Source organism: Thrips palmi, unplaced genomic scaffold (assembly GCF_012932325.1).
Source record: "Thrips palmi isolate BJ-2018 unplaced genomic scaffold, TpBJ-2018v1 HiC_scaffold_19, whole genome shotgun sequence".
In the NCBI taxonomy this organism is placed as follows: Eukaryota; Metazoa; Arthropoda; class Insecta; order Thysanoptera; family Thripidae; genus Thrips; species Thrips palmi.
This window is the reverse complement of record NW_023144628.1, coordinates 4,461,516-4,483,861: the sequence shown is the minus strand read 5'-3', so window position 1 is coordinate 4,483,861 and position 22,346 is coordinate 4,461,516. Positions and strand designations below refer to the sequence as shown.

The window sequence follows — 22,346 nt, the reverse complement described above, 5'->3', positions numbered from 1 at the left end:
GGGGTTGAGCACTTAATTAAATATCACATTACAGCTATAAATATTTACACTTTATTACAAATGAAAATAAAAACATTGTCCATGTCAAAGTTTCCATAAAATAATAATTGATACAGTTCCATTAGTTTCTGCGTCGCCTGACTCTAGAGATACGCCATGCGTTGGGCTCTTCATATTTGTTATACAAAGGTTCCAAGCGCTGGTTCTTCTTAAACTTGCTGAGTTTTGTGGGGTCTGAAAACTTGAAGAAAGCTGGAGCAAATTCAACTAACCACTTCGGATCAATTGTTGTGACTTCTCTCATATACTCCTTAGTTGTTTGTACCAATTCATGGTACACAACCCTGCAATAATGAAAAAGTAATGTTACCACATTATCGTACACAAGAGGCTTAGGTAGAAGTACAACTGCTTACCATTCCGGCTGTCTGTTAAATAGAGCGCTAGATGGATGAATGTATACCACTTGACTGTCAACAAGGGTACGGTAACCTTCTTGAGGATCTTTTTTGGCAGCGTTACGGAAGAAACCTGAACACACTGTTTTCTGAACTCTAACTGTATTCTTTCCAGCAGAAACAACATCAAGTTTGTGCCTGTGACAAAACAAAATAGAAAATTAATACCAAGTAGTCTCCAACTAAAATTAAGGTTTAACTTCAATTCCTGTCTGGAATGTAATATATACAGTACCTGTCCATGATTCCAAGAAGCTGTTTTCGCACATCTTGAGCTCGCTTTAAAGTACGGATTTGAACAAAGTTTTCATAGCACCAGGCATTGGAAAATTTGTTGTTTTTCCAAGAGTTGTAAACAGAGAGAAGAGTGAGGTGGTCACCCTCGGCCTGATTAAATTTGGCCTTTTTCTGGTCAGCCAAAGACTGCTTGTCCTTGGGTCTAAAATAAAGAAAGAAACACAATAGTGAGCAAGAATAATGACAACAGTTCACACAAGACTATGAAACTTAAGGGGGGGAAATGTTGCTTACCTGTAAAACACATTTTGAACTGACAGCATTGACACTATAGTGAGGACTTCATCAGAACATTGAAGGTGAACTGACATAATTAACATTTTGGACAGATTTGGCTCAAGAGGAAACTCTGCCATCTGTGCAACAAGAAACAAAGGTATCATTAGATTGTGCCCATAGAAAAAAAACAACAACACAAAATGTAGAATATTTATGTGTACTGACCCTTCTCCCAAGCCTTGTCAGAAGACCTTCACTGTCAAGAGCGCTAAGGGAGTGTAACTGCTCTAGAGCCATGATGAGTGATTCTACAGGTGGGCATCCATGAAATCAAAATGAAGGAGATCATTGATACCCATGGTCTTGAGCTGTAGAACCTGAAATATTTTTGAAAATTCGTGTGAATTACAATAAGGTACAGAGGGCAAAAAAAAGTGTTACAATTTTAAAAGAGCTGATTTTATGACTTACTGTAGTGGCGAGGTTGGTACGTTGGATTTCAGGTACTGGGGTCGGTAACATCTCATCTCTGTAGGCACGTTCTGTATACAGACGGTAGCATTTACCAGGACCTGTACGGCCGGCTCGACCCGCCCTCTGTTTAGCCTGAGCCTGAAAGACAAAATATTACTGTCTTTTAGCATGGCAAAAAAAAGAAAGATGATGGGGTATGTATTAATGCATTTATAAGCTAGCTACCTGTGAGATAGGTGTCACAACAAGTGAGTCCATGCCTGTTTTTGAATTATATACTTTCTGTTTTACAAAACCAGGATCAACCACATAGTAAATACCATCTATTGTCAATGACGTCTCAGCAATATTAGTTGCAATAACGACCTGAAGAAAACAAAAGCAGGTTGTAATAAAAATCTGAAAAATGCCTGAAAAATAATACAAATGAAGGTGAACATACTTTACGTGAACCTGGAGGGGCTGGGTCAAAAATACGAGTCTGCATTTCACTAGGCAAGGCAGAGTAGACGGGTAAAATAATAAGTTCAGGAACGTCTGGGCCCAAACTTTTCATTCTTTCAAAAAGTATTTCACACGCCGTATCAATTTCTTCTTGTCCCGTAAGGAAGAGTAGAATGTCACCTGATGAATAAGACAAAATATTAGTTTTTAGATGAAAAAATTATCAAAACACAAATGCAATAGAAAGAAAAGTCACCCAATCATCTACTTGCCTGGAGGTTCTCGCAAGTGGATTTGCATAACAGTGATAAGAGATGCATCAAGATAATCTGTTTCAGGTTCTTTGGTATAGAGGACTTCCACTGGGAAAGTACGACCAGGAATAGTAAAAATTGGAGCAGCAAAGAAGTACTGTGAAAATTTCACTGCATCAAGAGTAGCTGACGTGACAATCAGTTTTAATTCTGGCCGTTTTTTGACAGCTTGCTTCAACAACCCTGCAGAAAAAAAAAAGATTTATAGAGACTGTTAAAATGTTCCGAAATGCAGGCACAAAATAAAAAGTATCATAATCTTAAACTCACCAAAAAGAACATCAGTGTGTATGGTACGTTCATGAGCTTCGTCCAACATGATAACTGAGTAGTACTTTAAATCCAAATCTATCAAACACTCTCTTAACAACATACCATCAGTCATGTATCTGAAATGTCAAGGCAAAATTTTAAATAGATTAGCACAGAAATTTATAACATTGTCGAAACAAGATCATGATGGTGGTAGTCTTACTTGATAACAGTTTCTTGACTGGTGCAATCTTCAAAACGAATAGTGTACCCAACTTCTTGTCCAAGACGACATCCAAATTCTTCAGCCACTCGCTTAGCTACTGACATGGCAGCCACTCGCCGAGGCTGAGTGCACCCAATTTTACCTCTGGAGGTGAAACCGGCTTCAGCCAAGTACTGTGTTATTTGAGTTGTTTTCCCAGAGCCCGTTTCTCCAATAACAATCAAAATTTGGTTGTCATTCACAGCCTGTTGTATGGAAAGGGATTTGTAGAATGAAAAAGATGGAAAGTAAACATAAATCAACAGGTCTGGTAAGCAATAAACCTATCTTACCTTAGCAAGCTCATCCTTCAGCTTGTAAATAGGTAAACTCTGACGCTGCTCCAAAAGACTCATGTTGGTTTTCTTTCCAAAAGAGCTCTTTCGACCTCCAATAACATGCTTTTTCCATTCTGGAAGATCTTGCACCGTGTTTCCTATACCCCTCATATTTGCAGCAAGAGCTCTTCCATCCGCTAGAAAATGTTAAAAGCAGGGGAACATTATTATACAAGAACAGAAATGACAGAAACAACAACACTTGTATGATTACTCAACTTACCCTCAGGCAGAGGATCAATCCAATTTTTATTCAATCCTGCAGGGACAGAATCCATTTCTTGTTCCCTCTGAATCATTTTAACTTCACGTCTTTCCTTGGCAAGTGCACTTTGCATCATAGCAGCCTAAGCAGAAAAAAAAAGTAAAAACAATTTTAAAATGCAAAAAAAAAATTTTTTTTAATTAAAAAATGGTGGAACTTACCTGAGCCAGAGATCCATCTGGATTTTTGACAATTCTGACTGGAGAGAGATCATGCAACATTCGTCCATGCCCTTGAAGGAAAGGAGGCTCATCTTCTACAATTTCTATTTCAATGTCCTCTTCTTCGTCATCCTCTTTAGGAAGAAGTCCTGTTTCGTCATCAAAGTCGGGAAGCTCTGATTTGTCAATGCAAGCTGCTGACAACATCTGCAGAGCAATCAGGTATTAAACAGTGAGATTCAATCAAAAACATATAACCATCTCTTCATACAATCCACATACCTGTTTTATTTCCCATTTCTCTGGTGATGAAATCCTATTCACTCTTTTTCTGCTGTGATTGTCATCATCCTCCAGGTCACCTTGCAGGTCTAGGAGGGATGTTGGCCTGTCTGGATTTCTATGGGCTTGCTCTGAGTCACTAGAAATGACCAATGTAACAAAAATTCATTAGTTAGACAAGAAATTCACAAAACTATGTCCTATTTTATCAACACAACTTACACTCTATTTGCAGGTTTAGCTATGGCAGGGTTGAGATCTTCTCCTGTATCTTGGTCTACATCCTTCATAGAAAGAGAGACTTTTTGACCAGCCACTGATAACACTTTCACGCGCACTTTTTGGCCTCTTTGAACAACGTCTTGTGCCTGCGTTACTCTTCCTTCCCTTCTCAACTGAGAAATATGAACTAAGCCTTCCCATCGCCGACGTAGGCCTTCAATTTGCACAAAGCAACCAAATTGTACAATATTTGCTACCTTCCCAGTGTAGATCTTTGGATAAACAGAGAGATCAAGTTCATTTTAGATTCAGCTTTTGATAATAAAGAGAAGCAACTTAGTTAAGATAATCAGTAGTGTGAGCGGATCCAATACATGGATGAGAGAATATCTTACCTTTCCTAATTCTGGTTCATTGGCCAGATCTTCATCAGGAACCTCATCAATGGATCCTCTTCGCCTATCTCGATCTCTATGATGTCTGTCACCACTTCTGTCCCGTTTTCTGTCCCGACTCCTGCTACGATCCCTCTTTCTATCTCTACTTCTACTTCTGCGATCTCTCTCTCGGCGATCTCTGCTGCGACTTCTCCTCCTGCCATCGCGACTTCTGCTTCTTCTACGACCATCTCTGCTTCTGCTTCGCCTTCTTTCTCTATCTCGACTTCTTGGACGTTTTTCTCTACTTTTGCTACGATGTCTCCTCTCTGTGTCTCTACTCCTATCTTGGCTTCGACTTCTATCTCTCCGTTTGTCTAAATCTCGTTGCTTGGTTTTTGTTGCTTCCTCCTTGCTAGGCTCTGACTTCATCTGAGAGGGCCTAGAAAAATAAAATTATGAAATAAAATTAATTGTTATATAAAGAGTAGTAAAGACAATGAAGGACAATGAAGGCTACATACCCCGCTGATGGAGCCAGGGCCTCCAAAGCAGCCATGGCATCATCAATGACGTCAACTTTAGTTTCATTCTTCACAGTAGGTTTGATATCAGCCTTAGAGTCCGAGTCTTTGTCTTTGGCCTTTTTCTTTTTCTTGCTTTTTTCTTTTTTATCCTTTGAATCAGCACTGTATTTCTCATCAAATTCAGGGTCATTAGGGAGAGCTAGGCCAGGAAATTTCATGGCCAATTTATCTTGTTTGGTGGCAGGCTCAAAATTAGAGGGCAGTGACGAGGAGGAAGAGGCTGGTTTCATGTGTTGAATAATACGAAGAAGGTTGCTGACAAATGAGTCCTGAACAAGTAAGAAAGAATGAATAGAGAGGAATCACACAGCGAACATAATCTTGGCAGTTCCATTGTGAACGTACAGAAAACTCTGCTCCATTTTCGTCTAGAACTTTCTTGAAAGACTCAAGTGTGTTATTTTTCACTGAGAGGGCGATGATGAATTCCGCTGGAAACAAAATAAGAAGAGAAAAGTAAGAGCATGGACCTTCACTGATCATTGATAAAATGGTACATAAGGAGCACATATGGAGATAAGAAGACTGATACCACAATACAAAATATTGTGGAATGAAATAATTTGGTGTTTCAGGTAAGAATGTCCACAAATAACAAGAAGTATCCGTTTGCGTGACAACACCGAAGGGAGACATAACCTCATAAAGATACAAAATACTGCACCCCATCTCACCTAAGTCTTTGTCATTTAAACCTAAATGATTCTCGAGTTCTGTACAAATTTTAGACACCAATGAAAGGTGTTCTAGCTTCTGAACTTCATCCATTTTTGCACAAATGAGCTTGAAAGCAACAAATCGACAGTGAAACGCTTTCTTCACACTTCCAAAACAATGTCAAGTGCGAATAACGTCACGGGTTGCCAACTACGCAACGCTTAAAATTCAAGTTCTAAATGAATCAATAAACGTTTTGGGGTATTTTACGAGAAGTTCTCTAGAAAATGTGGTATTCAATTTATGTTAGTAAAATTCAGCAGAAATGCAAATTTTTCGCCTCTTTCCACGAGGAAAACTGTCCCTTCCCCAAAGGTGGCAACTCATTAGTAACAGGAAAGCTTTATTTGTTTTCGTTCAATGGTACTCACTCTAGCATGCGTTTTGATGAATTGAGTGTCAGGTTAACGTCTATGATCGAAAAACTGGCAACTAAATCTAGTACGTATTCAAGAGAAACAAATTGAATGGGACAACAACGCGCTGACTTCAAATTTCCCGCGGTGTCCGTGCGCACATGCGCACACAATACAAGTACTATGTGAGCCAAGCTGAAAACAAATTCGTCGCATTTACTCGACAAATTTTAAATATTGAAACGAAGAGAACAACTAAAATTTGCTGTTCGAACCTTGAAAAGTGTCGAGGTATTGAAAGCAATCCGTCTAAATAATTTTTCGAGCCAGGGCTGACTCTGTCGTCTGCTGAACCGAGAATCGTCTGTTTGTTTTTATAGGTGTCTGCTTCAGCCACGGTGTGCAAGAAGGTCTGAGAATTTCTGCAGGGTCCACGCCACCAAGAATGAGATTTTTCTGTATTTGGTAAGTGGAATTGCCACATATTTTAGCTTTTTAACACACCTCACCCATCATTCTTACACACAGAATCATAATTACGGTGAGTACGTGTTTCGTTATCAAATCGGATCTCCAAAACCCCTTCTCTGTATCCCGGGGATCAATGCTCATTACCGAATGACCCAGGCTGTGTAACTTCTCGTTTTCCTCTGACCGACGGCAAATCGTCAGCGACAGTGGCTGACAGCGATAAATTTGCGCGCGAGGAGACTCATTCAACAAGGAGACTCCTCTCATGTTCTTGTTCCGCTTGCGAGATATTGTCAGCATTTGACAGGTGCTGGCCTCTAGCCAATTTCTAACCTTACTCCTGCGTCGCTCGGGGATTAGTCGTTACCCTTTTTGTTGTGTTCTAATGCGTTGGAGTGCACGGCAACCTAAAGCCGATCATCTTCTTATATTTTTTAATACTGGGCCTAACAAGCTAAGTAAAGAGACCAAAGGAGGAAGGTTGGTTTTAGTTTGGGACTCCATGGTAATATAATTTAGAAAAAAAATATTACTGAGTTTTTGAGTTACCTTCACCAGAAACCAAGAGAAAATACAAATGGACCATACAAAAAACAAATGGATCATATTAAAAAACGTTAATGGGTTGTCCATGTGTGTCATATCAGTCAAAATCTTTGGCAAAGGTAATCATATCCTCCATAAAATATTGAGATAAAAATACATCTGCATGTGTGCTCCTTGTATGCCGCCCTAATATATAAATTCTCGCCACAGTCTCTCACCCATAATGCTCTGCACCTTCCCAGAAAGATTTAAGGCATTATTTTTGAACAAGGGTGTATGTTTCCAGAACCACTCACCAAGCTAGCACTTGAATCTTTCATTGTCCCCCCCCCCTCTCCCCTCTGTCTCTATTTATCATTTATGAGTTTATCCCCTGATGATCGCGGAATTAATTGTGACATTACCGCCAAAGCCCCCGGCTGCCGGATTAGCGGCGCGTTTGACCCTTTCCGTCATGGTTTGATGAAGCCGGGCTGCTGCTGGCCTTCCCCATTCCCCATTCCAGCCGTGCGTGGCGTGCGTGGCGTGCGTGCTCAGAGGGCTCCGAGTGTTGCCGTCGCGTGTGCCTCCGCCTCGGCCTGCCTCGGCTTGCCTCGGCCGGCGGCGCGGCGGGACATGGACCATGGGCGCGGTGCCCCTTTTTAAGAATCCAATCCTGGAGGCTGGAAGGGCTGGAAGGGCTGGAAGGGCAAGCCGTGGCGGAGGGGCTTGCGGCGAGCGAGAGGGAGTGAGAGAGAGGGGTGGCGGCGGGCTCCTTGGACTGCTCGCCGCCCTCCCCTTCTGGCCGATGAATTTATCATAGCGCCGGAATGTGTGGGATCGCACGGCCAGGGTTGCGGGGGGAGCGAAACCCTTTGCCACACCTAGAGGACCTAGAGACCGACGCCGGCTCCACGGGAAAAAATCTAACAATGTCGAACTGACGACGCCAGTGACGTCAAGGCTGGAACCGGCCGGTGCGGAACGGGCGGGCCAGGGCCCGCCTTGCCGGCCTTGCCTACCTTCGAGGCATCATCGCAGACATCTAAACGGGCCGATGTCATTATCGAGCGTTCTGGCCTTTCCTTCCTCGGCGGGGTGGGCGGCGCGGCGCGGGGCGGCGTGCCTTAGGGAAATGAGAAACCAGAACGCCTGGCGCCCCTGGAACCGAATCTGGAGCGGAAGCGCGCGTCGGGGCGGCGCCGGGCCGCCAGGCCGCCGGGCCGCCGGGCCGGGGTGCGAACCCCAAGCGCGAACCCCAAGCGCGAAGCGTGGCAGAGTCAGAGTCACCTCCGCGCTTCGCTGGCTTCACTTGCTCCGCTGGCTTTGCCCGCTTTGCCCCGCCCGGTCATTATTGGCAACATCCTCTAACGACGCCGCCCTGCTTCCTCCGCGCCCCGCCAGCCCCGCCAGCGCCAGCCCCGCCAGCCAGTCCCTTGTCTTGCCGGTGGAAAGAAATCGGAGGCCGGGCGGAGTGTGGCGCCAGCGAGTGGCGAGGCGTGGCGCTACAAAGGGTGCCACCCACCCCGCCCCGCCCCGGTCGACTTGATGGACCTTTTCCCTCAAAGACCTGAAAATGTCAGGATATCGAAGCCGCAACCAGACCTCCAAATTACCCCTCCCCTCCGTTGCCTCCACGGCTCGCGGTCGCCCCGCGGCACCCCCACGCCCCGACACCACCGCCAGCCACGAGTAACAGACTAGTACTCGGGGTATTGCGGGGTGGGGTCGGATAGACGAGACGGGTCCTCGACCAGCACGGCAGGCGTATTGCAAGGTGGCTCGACCCGAAAACATTTGTTCTCCGAGAGATTTCCACGTGAAGTCCTCAGGCAGAAAGTCGTTCTGTCTCTGTCGCACTCGTGGGGCGTTGGGGTGCGGGAGAGACAGCGACGGAAGTTTTCGGAAGCGCTCGGCAGAAAACTGTGCTGACGGAAAGTGGGGCGTGTGGCGGTGCGGCGCGTGGCCTTGGGGGCAGGGGCGGCCGGGGGCGGGCAGGGGTTGCGCGGCCAAATTTGGCTGGGGCCCCGGGTGGTCCATGCCGAGGGAAAGGGGGACCGGGGGGACGGGACGGGGCCTCGCCGCGGTCCCGCTTGCAAGCGCATGGCCCTCACAAAGGGCGAAGCAGTGCAAGCCAAATAGGCAGTCGCCCGCAGTCGCCCCGCCCTTAAAAGGCGTGCCAGCGGTGCTAGCCCTGCAGGGCCTGCAGGCCGTCGGCGCCGTGGTGCTGGTGTGAGTCCACGCGTCGTCACGACACAGCGGCGTCCTTGACACATAGCCATCACGGCGGGCATCAGCTGATCGGAGCGCGCCGCCCGACGGGGGCGTGTCGACATGCTTTTTTGCCGCGGCACAAAACACAATACGCGAAGCGCGAGGCCGTGCCGGAACCGTCCTGGGCCGCGCACCGCGAATGCAGATTGATGCCTGGCTGGGCCTGTCGGCCTTCTAGGGGACCTGTTGGCTGCGGCGGGCGGCCGGGCCTCGTCGCACCGCGTCGCACCGCGTCGCACCGTCGCCGTGCTACTTAGCGCGCCTTGTTGACGACGGCATTGATGTCGCGGTACAGCGCGCGGCGCGCTTCCTCGCGTTATGCAGTTGGAAAGTGTTGTCGGCGCTGATGAAACCAAGCCGCCCCCTTAATGGCCCGTTGCGTGCCCTCGCCGTCTACGCGGCCCGTGTCGTCCTGGCCGTCCCTCCCCGTGCCGTCCTGCCGTGGTGGTGGCGGTCGAGTGGGCTCACGGGAATCACGCGGACACGACGGCGCGGGCCGCCAGGCTCGGCAGTGCAGTTCCACCAACCGAGCCACTGCCTAAACACAGTTTGAAGCGCGCGACCCCTCGGCCGTGTCTTGCAGTGTGCCGACCGCATGCATGGCCGACTCGCCGGAGTGCCGGGGCATGGCCGGGGGGTTGGCAGCAGTCGCGTGTCGTCTGCTGGTTACTGCGTGGGCCGGGCCCCGGCTGCCCCTGCCCCGCCTGCCCTGGCTGCCCCGGCCATGAATCGTGGCCGAATCGCGCCGAATCTGAACCTGAAGTTTTGTGCGCGTCCCCGCTTCCTTCCCCCTCCCCCTCCCCGGGCCGGTCCATCCCTCTTCGCTGTTGTCGCCGTATTTACACTTAAATGGACGCGAGCGTGGTCCCGCGGGGGCCGTGCCGCCGTGCCGTGCCGGTGCTGGCCCGGCTGCCTGCCTGCCTGCCTGGCGGGGCGGGCCCGTCAAGGGAAGCACGGCATTGTAAAGGTCCACATTGATTCCCGCTCCGATCCCTCTGCGTAATTTCCTCAGGGAGGCGACACGGTCCGACTTTTAACTCCCGACTGCCGCGTTTGCCGCGCTCGCGACGGCAGTAGTTCGCTCCTCGTGTGGCTCTCGCTCGTCGGGACAGGCGGGACCTAACCAAGGCTTCTCTAGGAGTCAAGTCTTTGGTGTCGAAATGCATGCGAGACGTTCTTCGGCAATGTGCGCAGTGTGCCCCTACATCGCGTTGCCGCCCAAAACGGCCTCCCCCTCCCCTCCCTCCCGCTGTGCCAGTGTGCTTGCAGCGTGCTTGCAGCCTGCCCGCCCGCCGCCCGGCCCTCCTCTTTTTGCGCCGGCCTACCCGGGTGTGAATGTGTGGGTGTGTCTGTGTGCGCGAGCGCGCCCGTCTGTGTGCGGAACAGTGTGGAAGAAGATGTGCGATATGAGGTGATTATCTTTTACGAGCCGCTCCTAGTTTGTCATCGAGTTCAATGGGGATTTGGCTTTGATGGCGATTCTCCAGTGAGAAATATCTCATGTCTCGCAATGCTGGCCGAGCGGGGCGAGCGGGCCGTCCGGGCGGCAGCGGCCATGGCCATGGGCCGCCATGGGTAGCCTAGCCGTGGGGCGGCGGTGGAGTTACAGTGTAGGAGGTGGCAACGCGATGGTGGCGCCGTCTGGCGTGCGGCAGTGCCACTATCTATTTGGCTGGCCTGGCTGGCCATGGCTGGCCGGTGCTATGCCGTGTCGTGTCACATTGCGCTCCTTGTCTTGTGTTTTGTGTCTTTGTTTCTCACGACACGAGATATGCCAAGTCATATGCAGCGAGACAGAGACAGCGGCACTGCGCCATTTATTTTATTCGCTTATTTATCTTGTCGGTGCCGCCCACACGTCCAGGCAGGCAGGCCGGCCGCGGCCCTCGGAAACTATCCGCGTGAAAATGCGCGAAGGCGCGCCACAAATTCGCGCGCCAAAGTTGGCCTATCTTCCCGGTGGCCTGGTTGCGGTGGCCGCCGTCCTCGGCGTCCTCGGCGTCGCCGCGGCGCGCGTGTTCGAACAAGTTGCAAATGGCCTTCGCCATCAGCATGAGGAACAGCTTGTGGACTCTGGCTACCTTTTTGGCACACATTTCCTTTTTTTTTGGCTCCCTTCTTTTCCTCTTTACGGACCGCGCACGCGGTGGGCGCCGTGGGCCGCGATCCCAGAATCCGAGTCAGGGTCGTTAGTCGTTGAGGCCGCCCCCGCCCCGCGCCCCGCCCGCCACACGGCCACAGCACCGCGCTGTTTGGCTTTGGCCGGCCCCGGGCTGGCTTCTCGCGCCAAGCACGGCGACCAGACAGCGGCCGGGCCGGCCGGGCAGCGACAAGGCGAATGGATCGCTTTGCCTATTTAAATCTTTTTCGGACAACTAGTCCACACTTTTGACGACGATTGGTCGTGCCGCGTGCCGCGCGCCCTGACGAGGCTGACGAGGCTGACGAGGCTGACGAGGGCGCGCGGGAACTAGGATCAATACAAACCGCCGGCGGCGGGAGCGGGGAGCACGGGGAGCACGGCGCGGCTGCCGGCCAGACTCAGCGTACGGCATCCGGATCGGAAAATAAAGTTGGCCGGAAAATATTTACACACGTCGTCGCAATGTGATGTGACGATGTGCCCCAGTGCCTTGAAGAAGGGCTGGCTGTACCACCCTTGCATGGGCGAGGCCCGGCCGCCCGGCCCCGCCGAGGAGGGGTACCGAGTGTCCTTAATGGGTGTCATGGCGCCGGCTGTGAAGACACGGCCAAGGAAGGCAGAGCCTGGAGGGGCTGGCGGGGCTGGCGGGGCGGCACGCATCCTTGGCAACTGATATTAGAAGGCCGCCTCGCCTCGCGCCCGCCTGCCACACAGACCGTGGTCGTGTTGGTCTGGGGCCACTTGTCGTCGTCGCCGTGCTCGTGCATGAGGGCCTGCGAGGCCCGCAAGGCCCGCAAGGCCTATGCGAGGGGAGGGCCGAGGCGGTTAGCGTCCCGACGGGGATAAACTGAGGCGAGTAACGTCCAACACCTCGTCCACACCCGGACCCTCGCCCCTCGCCCCCACCTCCCCGCGAAAATGAGCCGAACCTCGCAGCAGCAGCAGGCCATGCGGCATGGCCGAGGCGTGGCGGGGGGCGCGGCCTGAAGGGCCTGTTCTGCGCGGCCTCGTGGGAGATGGCTGGGCCGGGCCGGGCCGGGCCAGGCTCGGGGTCGTAATTGTTGACATGTTCCACGCGTTGGGTCGTGCGGCGGGGCGGGGCGCGGCGGGGCGGCCAACCAGGCAGGCGAGGTGGCTCTTGTTTACATATTTCTCTGCCATTGCCGGGCCGCGTGGCCGCGTGGCGTGGCCGCGTGGCCGCGTAAACATACAAAGCACATCACCCCGTCGTCGGCGTGACGGTGGGGCGGCGGGGCGGCGGAGGAGGGCGGCGGTGGCCACTGCGTCTTGTGCGGTGGGGTTAAAGTGGTGCTGCGACCACCGAGCGGAAAATTTAGGGAGGAAACAGGTGCGTCTTGGAGCGGCGCAGCCGAGCGGCACGCGAGAGCAGCCGGGAATCCGTGTCACGGTGCCCGCAGCAGGGCCAGCAGGGCCGCTCTGCACTTGGCAGTGTAGGCAAGCTGAAAGCCCCGGCGCGGTCTTAAATGAATGCAGCAATTAATCTAGAAGTACCCAAGCCGCCACCCCCACCATGCATGCTTCCTGTCCCCCCTGGTTCCGGCGGGGGCGGCGGGGGCGGCGCGGGGGTGGTGCGTCGCCTTTTCCGGCAGGGTATAGTTTGAGTTTAGGCCTTTGGGACTTTGCATGTCGCGCTGCAGGCCTGCAGGCTGCACCGCCGCCCCGCTGCACCCCCACCCCCTGCTCCAGGCCAGGCGCCGCGCCCCGCCCGGCCCCGCCCGGTCCGCCCGGCCCCGCCCGCGAGAGTTATAGCTTGTCTCCTGGCAGCGCGAGCTGCAAGCAGGCTGCAAGCAGGCTGCAAGCTGCACTAGCTCCGAGCCAGTTTTCTCCCATTCTCCGTCTCTGTCTTTTATTCTCGCCGTCCCTCTCGGCCTCTCGGCCTTCGCCGCGGGTCGCGTCGCCATTATCTCAGTTTGGGCGACTGTACGTCGCGGCCATCGCGGCCTCCCATCCGCGATGGTTTTCGCGGTGCTGCGTGTCTGCCCGCCGAGCCCGCCCTGGAGGACACCCTTGGCCGCCCCTGGCCCACCTCGAGCTCCCCCTCCCCCTCCCCGCCCAAATTAGATAATCGCGAGCGCGCCGCGTGACAAGGCGGTGGCCGACTTAGAGGCCTTATAAACAATCGGGGATACAAACGATGTCGAGACGGAAGACTTTGAGGGGGCGGGCTCGGGCTCCGCCCAGGGCTCGGCCCAGGGCTGCGCGGCGCGGGGCGCGGGCTGGGTGAAATGTGGCCCGTTTGCGGCTGATCGTCGGAGTTTGCGTTTATCAACTCTAATGGCGGGCTTTACTTTGCGTTGTCTCCCGCACCACTAGCTGGTGGTGAAGGAGGGGGCGCCCTTCGTCGGCCGACAGCTTCGAGGGCTTCGAGTCGCCGGAGTGAGTGCGAGTGTGGGAGTGACTGCGAGTGTCCCGTCCGAGTGGCAGGCAGGGCACGGCAGGGCCTGTATAGTCAGCTGTTAACCAGTAGTCCTGCCAGCCCCTCCTGCCGTGCATCCCGTCCAGGACTCGCTGGCGTGCTCCGCGTGCACGAGGAAGGGGAAGTTAATTCCTAAGTCGTGCCCCGCCCCGCCCCGCCACGCCACGCCACGCGATGTGCCTGGCGCCGGGTAGGGCTGCCGTAGCGTGCCGTTCGTCTGCTCATTAACGCGAAAATTCATATTTAAAATAACTTTTTTCTCTCTGTCTCTCTCGCTCTCGCGGCGGCGGCCCGGCGGCCCGGCGGCGCGGGATGTGATGCAAAAGGGGTGGAGGTTTCAGGTTAGCATGATTGTGCAGCGGATCGCGGGTCCCACGCCTTCGGCGGGGGCGGCGGGGGCCGCGGGGGCGTCGGGGATATACCCCGTGCCTCAGGCATCGCGTGCCGCCACACTGTCGCCGGGGGTATAGCCGCCACGCTAGGCCCACGGCCCGCGCCAGCGCCGCGCGCGCGGAGCGCCCGTCGGGTAGGCAACCCAGCGCGCAGAGCACTCGGGTGTGTAACGGGCTTGCCTTCCCACACGGCGCTCAGGCTGGGCTGCTGGGAGAACTTGAAGGCCCTGGCTGCCTCGGGCTGGCCGAGGTGGCGTGATTCGCAACAATAATTATGTGCCCGGCCCCGCCCCGCCCCGCCACCACCCCGCTGGCAAGAGCGGGCTGCCAAGCAAGCCGACTCCACCCAGACGCGGCTACGCCAGGGCTACGCCAGGGCTTCGCGGCCCGAGCCAAAGCACGGCGTGTTCCCGGCCGGATCGGCTCCGAAAAAAAGGAAGAAGAAGTAGAAAGTCCCCCGCGCTCGGCAGCCGCCGGGACTCGAACCCGGGCCGAGAGCCGCGCGCGGAAATGACTGGCATAATGGGGCGGCCTGGCGTATTTTTCCGTCTTAAACAGTCTTGCGTGGAATGCCGTGGCGGGGCGGGGATCGCGAGCGCCCGGAGGGACTGGAGGCACTGGAGGGACTCGGGGGAGACGAGGAGGACGAGGAGGGCGCGAGTTTGAGCGGGTGGCCGAGGCGGGCCGAGGCGGGGCGCGCCGCGTCCTTGCGTGACTCGCCCACATTCAGCGTCAGCCGTCATCAAATTTCTGCTCCGACCCCCTGCCCCACTACGGCCTGCTTCCCGTGGCCTAGCGCGGCCTAGCAGGGCCTAGCGCGGCCTAGCGCGGCCTAGCGCGGACGCGAACGTGCGTTAGACGGTGCCTTGACTTGGGCTAGGCCCCCGGCATGGCGGCGGGGCCCCGGCCGTTTGGACTCGGCGTTGGCGAGGCGACACTGGGCGGCGCCCTTCCGTCCGCCTTGGACTTTCATTTGTCGCCGATTTACCCACCCCGCCCCACCCCGCCCCCCCGCCCCCCCCCCGCCCCCCCCGCCCCACCCCGCCCCGCCCCGCCCTCTCGGAAATGAATAATTTTCCGCGCCGCACCTGATTGGCGGCAGAAACTCCGGCGCGGCGCGCCAACTCGCGGAGAAAACTTTGACCGGCAAGTTTTTCATGCCGTCGTCGTCTTGTCCGGTGTGTGTGCTCAGCTGAATCAATCCGCTCTCCGCCTCGCTGCCTCGCTGCCTTGCTTATTGCGAGGCCGTCGAACGCCATCTGGACGCGCGCGGCCCGCGGCCCCGCGTCCCTCCGACTTGTTGAGGGCATCCAGTCGATCCTCCCCGCCCCGCCCCGCCCCGCATTGCTGCTCTGCTGTTGATTGCCTGCGATTTGGCCTGATCTAGTTTTGGAGACCTCCTCGTCTTGGTCCTGGGTCCGGGCCGTCCGGGCCGTCCGGGCGGGAGGCCGCTGGCTGCAATGGCTGGCTGTCGGCGAGGCGACCTCCCCATCTGTCCCTCGCTCGCGTCCCCCGGCCTTCTAATTTCCTGCAAAGCCGAACCGAGAAGAAGGAGAGCGTTTTTGTTTTCGTCGTCTTGGCTCCGGCCTGGCCGCGCGGCCTTGGCTGCCTCGGTCCGTGCACCAAACACGTAACGCTCTTCTGGAAGGGCCCGGCGCATCTACGTCACGGTTATCTTTAACTCGCCGGAAAGGTTAGGCGGAGGCGGAGCGGGCCGGGGAAGGAGGGGCGCCTTGAACACTGAATTCTAGCAGTCACACTCAACCACTTTCTCTGAGATTTTTAGTCGACCGCCGTTCTTTTTTTATTAGCGAATAACTATAAATATCCCATCCGCTTCCGCTGCAACCCCCTGCTCCCCTTCCTGGTGACCGAGTCTGAGCCGACGCCAGCCAGCGGCCGACTGTGGCGGCTGGACACGCTCTGGCCTTCCCCGGCCTTCCCTCGCTGGGCCGCCCGGCCGTGGCTGCTGCTGTATTAATCTCGTAAAGAAAATGGCCGCCCCATAAAACACTTCGGGGGAAACAAACGGCATTCGAAAATGAAACTCGCCGGGGGACACTGCGGGGGGAGGGGGGGGGGAGGGATGCGGCGGCCCGAGCGGCGGCCCGGCCATTTCGGCTGGACGAGAGTTTAGCGCCGCCGAGTTTGTTTTGACACAGCGTTGTCAACACCTGGAAGAAACAACACTAAATGAACAAACCCCGTTCCAAAAGTAAAAAAAATGAATAAAAAGAATGCAAAAAAGTTGTCTGTTTTTTGTGGACGTGTGATTGCGGCCGGCGCTGTGTTTCTGTTGGAAACGGAGACGGGCAGCATAATAAAGGACTGGCTCCGGAATGCAATGCGACCAACTTTGCTGATAAATAATATCGAGACGCCGCGCAGAGGCCGCTCAGGGCCGGACCGGCCGCACTGTGCACATGCATCAGGGTGGCCAACACAACGCCACCCTGCAGTGTCACAGCGTCTCACAGTGTCTCATCCGTGGCCTCTGCTTCCAGAACGATGCCCAGGTGGATGGCAACGGCCTGCCCCGTCCACCACCGCCCATGGCGTCCTCGGCCGTCATCTGCTTCGTCAACGTAGGTGAGTACCTCTGTCTCTCTCGCACCCGAGAACGACTCTTGGGAATCGGCTGCGGCATGCATGCGATTGTAGTGCTGAGCCAGGCGGGCCTCGAGGGGAGGGGGAGGGGGTTGGACTGGCGGCTCGAGTGAAAAGTCTTGGGAGTCAGCGCTTTCATCCCGGCATATGAATGTCTGTGTGGGTGGCGCGCCATGGCGGCCGTGGCGGCCATGGGCCGTGGCGATGGCGGCGGCGCCTGCAGTGCTGCGCCACTGGTGGACCGCACGCCGAGCATGCCGAGAGCCCCGAAAGCAAACTCGTGAAAGGGAGGGAAAAAGAGCCGAGAGGCCAACACGGCTGGCCGATCAAGACGACCGCGCGACCGCGCGCCTCCTCTGCGAATAAGGGCGCGGTATGCGCAGGACGCACTCTGGTGCAGCCCGCCGTCTGCTTCACTTGAGCTGCCCTGCTCTTAACGGAGTACGGCCCTGCGCCGTACATTGACGAGGCGCGCTTCCTAATCTGCACTCCAGAAAAACTACCCAAAAGTTATCTTATGGCGAACCGAGCATTTAAAAGTGCCGCTTGATCGAACCAAACCGAACCAAACGCAAACACTTTTATGACACCGTCGTCTAGCGCAGCCCCGACGGCGTTGTTTAAGGCGGCCGCAAGCAGCAAGCACGAGTGCAGCAGCACCGCCCCTTCCCCCTTCCTCTCTCTGCCTTCAGTGAAAAGGCAGAGGCCGCGATTTGCTGAATTGGACAGTCTTTGCAAAGGGAGGGCGGGCCCATTTAGGGCGCGGCGGCGCGGCAGCAGAAAAGAACAGACGGCGGGCGGGCCGGGAAGATGTGACAAGAGCGCGACGCGGCGGGGCGAGGCGCGGCGCCAAAATTTGAATGGACCTTTTTGTTCTTTGCAATTTTCGGGCTGTTATTTATGTTTGAAGAACCGTGTCACGTAGTAGACAATAGCACCACTTGTGCCCCCCACCCCCTTGATCCCGTCCGTCGTCTGCTTCACAGCGACACAGTCGCGACACAGGCGGTCTTTGCCTTTTTTCCGCGCGCGGCCCTTTAGTGCAATGGTTCATCGCCTGGGGCGGCGGCGGCCCACGCTCCCAGCGCCCCCAGCGGCCTCGCTCCGAAAATACTCGCGGAAAAGGACTGGAGGAAGAAGGGCTTTGAAGCCCCCCCCCTCCCCCCCCCCTCCCACTCCCCCGCCTCCGCCCCGGACGGTCCCTTGCCGCCGCCTTCTGGCGTTGGCAATTTTCAAGGTTGTCCGAACTGGTTGCAGCGTTTGACGCCCGCCTTGCCGGCGCCGCGGTGGCCGACTCACGTGTCCACTTTGTGTCCGGACGGGGCGTGCCCGGCGTGCATACCGATGTGACGTGCCAGTGTCGTGGCACCGTGACATGCCAGTGTGCTGGTCCGAGGCCCTCGCCGTGCGGCCCTGGCTGCCCCTGGCTGCCCGTGGGGACCACATCCATTTCGCCTGCTTCACACCGACACACACACACAGAGACACTTTTCTATCGGCAAGTGCGCGTTAAAGTATTCCTCGCCGGGGACGCTTTGAGCGGCTGTGAGACGGGCAAGAGAAACTGCCCCCGCCAGAGTCGTTCTGTCTCTCTCGCACCCCTATACGGGACGCTCGACGAGTGCGAGAGAGACGGAGCCCCGCAAAGCACCCCGGGCACCGCGGGCGGCCACTTTAATTGTTGGAGGCGCCCCGCCGTTCCTTTTCTCACTCTGCTTCCCTTTGACGAGACATTTAGACATTTAGACGCCGTCGTCGCGGCCACAACAGTGGCGAAGCTGGCGGAGGGAGGGGGGGGGGGTCAGCGCAATTAACTCAAATGCGGTGGGCTTTCTGTCCCCCTCCCACCTCTCGCTCTCCTTCGCCCTCATGAGGATTTATCACCTGCAGCAGCGCAGCACTACCTGGGTACCGCCGTGCCGCCGTGCCGCGCCGCGTTGGGCCCGTTTTGGGATTCATGGCATCGGCCTGCCCTGTGCATGGCGGTAAAACACCCCGCTCATCCAGCAGGCCATCCAAGACCACCGCCGCGTCGAGCGAGTGCGATTTCCCGCCTTGGAAAGGCCGCAGTAGGCGCCCAAAGTCAGCCAGACTCGCGATTTGACGCTGTTCGCGGAAAAGACTTATGGTCGTTTTTTTGGAGTGGCGTCACGACGTGTGGGCTGCGACTCTCGACGCGGTGCCCATCTGCGACGCGCGACGCGCATTCGGCGCGCATTCGGCCATCTGGCGTGCTGTGCTGACCCGATTTCACGTACTATTTTGCACGTCCACGGCGCGTGTTGCCTTGCCAGCGCCGTTGACGTACGATCCTCCGAGGTGCATTATATATGACTTGCCGCTCGCGCTGAAGGCTGATCCCTAGCGCGGGTTCCCATCGGTCTGTCTCTCTCGCACCCGCGCGGGGTGAAGCTCTTTTGTTGCTGTTGCTGGTGTCGTTGTTGTTGCTGCTGTCGTTGTCGTTGTTGCTCGTCGGCAAAGTGCAGGATGAATGCGTGGCCGCCACGTGCTTGGCCTTTGCCTTGGACTGAGTGGGGAGGCTGAGGGACCGGGAGGGGCCGGGGCGAGGCGGGGCGAGGCGGGGCGAGGCGGGGCGAGGCGGGGCGAGGCGGGGCGAAGACCGCTGATCGCCAAGATGGGGCAATTGAGAATTGCTGACCGGACGCTGGCGTGTCGTGTCTTGTTCTCCACTCCCCTGCAGGTCCTGCAGGTCCTGCAAGTCCTGCAGGTCCTGCAAGTCCTGCAGGCTGCAGGACGGAGGGAGGCCGTCGCTGCATCGCCGTGTCGCCGTCAGGTCCGAGGCTAAGTCCCACCTGGCCGTCCCCACCTTCCTTCCCCCCACCCGGTCGAACGAGTGCGGCTCGGATTCGCCGAGAGTGTTTTGTGAGGCCTCGTCCCGGACTGCCAGAAGTACCGAAGCACCGGCCGGACGGCCTGGACGACCTCGTCGACGCCGCGGTACGTTTTGAACCCCGCCGGTCCAGTCGAAGGGCTCTGGCGAAAGGCTTGGGGCTCTTGGGGGAGCCCTTCGGCAGCCCTTGGGGGAGCCCTCGGCGGGGCCCTCCGTGGGGCCCGAGGACCACGTCCCGGCGACAGGGCCGACAGGGGGCCCCGGTGGCTGCCGCTGCCGCCTCCCCTCCCCCGCAAGACCCTTGGCTTGGCGGACACCCCTGCCCTGGCCTTCCTGGCCCTCCTGGCCCGGGTGGTCTTCTGTGGACGTGAACGCCATGCAAATGTCCCCAGCGTCTGCTCGCAGCGGCAGTGGCGACGCGCGGGGCGGGGCGGGGCGGGAAGTTGCTCGGCGGGGCGACACTTGGAGGGGCCCGGCCGGCGCCTCTCTCGTTCTCAATCCGCGATCCGCCCTCGCAGCCGTTCAGGGGATACTGAGTGGCGTCAGGGAACGCGCTCCCCGCCTCAAAAGTAACCCGCCGCCGAGCCACCGCCTGCACCGCCCCCACGTACACTCGCTCACTGCTGCCAGCAATCTTTTCTGGTATAGCGGGATGAAGTTGACGGAGGCCATTTATGCGGATCGCAAAGTGTCGTTATGTGTTGTCGGACGTCTTCGCTTTAGTCACAAACTCGTAACTGAAATAAGAGTCAAAATCAAAACACACGCCAACCCGAATTTACACCTTCCCTGTCGTCTGCCGTCCCCTTCTTCGTGCCTCCCCCCCCCCGCCTAATCTGAACGGCAAGCTGTCTGGACTGCGTCCGATCACCCCTCCCCCTCTCTGTGTGTCCCTGCCCGGTGCGCGCCTCGCTTTGGCCGTGGGGCCGCAGGGGACGTCCAAGAAAAGGGCGGCCTCCGTGATCCTCGGTGTGGCGCGGTGTGGCGCCTCCCCCGCCCTCTTGACCCTGCTGCTGACGCCAACAAGTCAAGGCGCTGCCCGGGACTACCACAGGGGAAAACATTTGGGGCTGCGCTGGCACTGCCTATTGCCTCTGTAGGCTACAGTGCAGCACAGTGCACCGAGCAGTGCAGTGCATCGGCTGCTGCGAGGAGCGGAGCGAGGGATGGCGCGCCATAGCGTACTCAATCGGGCCTATAACGCGCCTCTTCCCCATCGAAATTGGTTGCCATCCATCTGCAGGCCCTCCACTCCTCCTCTTGCCCCCTCCTCAGGCGCGGAGCGCGCAGCGCGCACGGTCGTAAGGACACCAAAACTATGCATGATTTCGTTTCCTGGAGCCTCGCTCGAATCGCAGCGATTCGACTCGAGCGAAGCAAAGCGACGAGCCGACAGAGCGGGCGGGGCGGGCGGGGCGCGCCGCCGCCTTCTATTGTGCTGTATCGCGTTTTATTTATCCGGCTCGGCCCAGCCGATGGCCCGGCACACCCACGCCGCGCCGTGCCGTGCCGCGCCGTGCCGCGGGCCCTCGCGACTGGCCTGGGCCCCGCTGGGCCCCGCTGGGACTGGGACCCCCCGAGGCCCGACGACTCTGTTGAAATAGCTGTGCACGGCGCGGCTGGCGCGGCCTGCATGGCGCTAGCACTGCGCTCTGTGGGATTTGCCTGGAACCGTTTGGACGCTTGCCATAACCCAGTATTGCGTTCACAAAGTCGAGTCCTTCGCTGCGCCGCCATGCGGGCATGCGGGGGATGCATGGGGGAAGGATGAACGCTCCAATCAGTTCGCCAATTTTATCCCGTTTTTCCCGTTTTCGCGTCCGTTTGTCGGGCCGGGGGCGGCGGGGGCCGAGGGCGGCGTCGAGTCGAGCAGGCAGCCCCGCCCCGCCCCGCCCCGCCCCGCCCTGCGTGGCTAGTCGCGCCAAACTTCGATATAGATGTAATGAAATGAAGAATGCATGCCGGCCGGCCGCGGCCAGCCCTTCCGCTACTACTTAAAAGCGCGAGGTTGGCTGTAAATAAAATGTTGCCCGCGGGAGGCCGCCGGGCTGGCCGGGCCGGCTGGCCGGGCGTGCCCAGAGCCTGGACCTAACTAATGCACGCGTCGCTCCGCGGCTCCGCGCCGCCCTCCCCTTTAACGGCGTACTTGAACTTGTTGGGATGGCGGCGCGGCCTCGTCGGCAAGCCGTTCTTGCCCCCGCAGGCCTTCCGCGCCTTCCAGGGATCTGTAAGAGACCCGTAAGCGACCCGTCGGGGAGATGTAAAAGCACTGGGGAGAGGGAGGGGGGTTGACGGCGTGCTCCGAGCGTGCTCACCGGGGGGCAGAGAGTCGCGCGGACAGGTGTGACTTGCGTCCAAAACTAGGTGGCGACCATTTTGGTGTGGGCAGGTGGTTTGGGTTGTCTTCATCGTCTGACGCGCTCTGTGGCGCTGTCTGTGTGTTGCAGAGAACGCAGAAGGCGGCGTGGTGGCTGCGACGCCCCAGGCCCTGGCGCTCGCGCCGCCCCTCGCCCAGCCGCAGGGCCAGGACGCGCAGGACGTGGTGCTGTTCGAGGATGGCCGCGCCCTCGACGTGGCCACGGTGGACGTGGCCAGCGACGCCGCTGAGGACAACGCCC

The 22,346-nt window shown here is 56.7% G+C and overlaps 1 protein-coding gene and 1 long non-coding RNA gene across 2 annotated transcripts; one reads left to right on the top strand and one right to left on the bottom strand.

The window, feature by feature from the left end:
- Window positions 1-28: 28 nt before the first annotated feature.
- LOC117646643 (ATP-dependent RNA helicase DHX8) lies at window positions 29-5,723 on the bottom strand. Its single transcript, XM_034387733.1, is given in 21 exon segments — window positions 29-344; window positions 417-596; window positions 694-897; window positions 990-1,111; window positions 1,200-1,294; window positions 1,297-1,351; window positions 1,446-1,586; window positions 1,674-1,814; window positions 1,891-2,072; window positions 2,165-2,389; window positions 2,477-2,595; window positions 2,682-2,929; window positions 3,017-3,198; window positions 3,285-3,408; window positions 3,488-3,694; window positions 3,770-3,908; window positions 3,992-4,263; window positions 4,387-4,810; window positions 4,893-5,224; window positions 5,301-5,386; window positions 5,630-5,723. Coding segments are annotated over 21 exon segments (3,795 nt in total). The 3' UTR covers window positions 29-121.
- A 330-nt stretch (window positions 5,724-6,053) lies between these two features.
- Window positions 6,054-22,219, top strand: LOC117646389. The gene is made up of 4 exons (XR_004587781.1): window positions 6,054-6,319; window positions 6,409-6,493; window positions 16,775-16,859; window positions 22,176-22,219. It is a non-coding gene; the product is annotated as an uncharacterized LOC117646389 (long non-coding RNA).
- The last annotated feature ends 127 nt before the right edge of the window (window positions 22,220-22,346 follow it).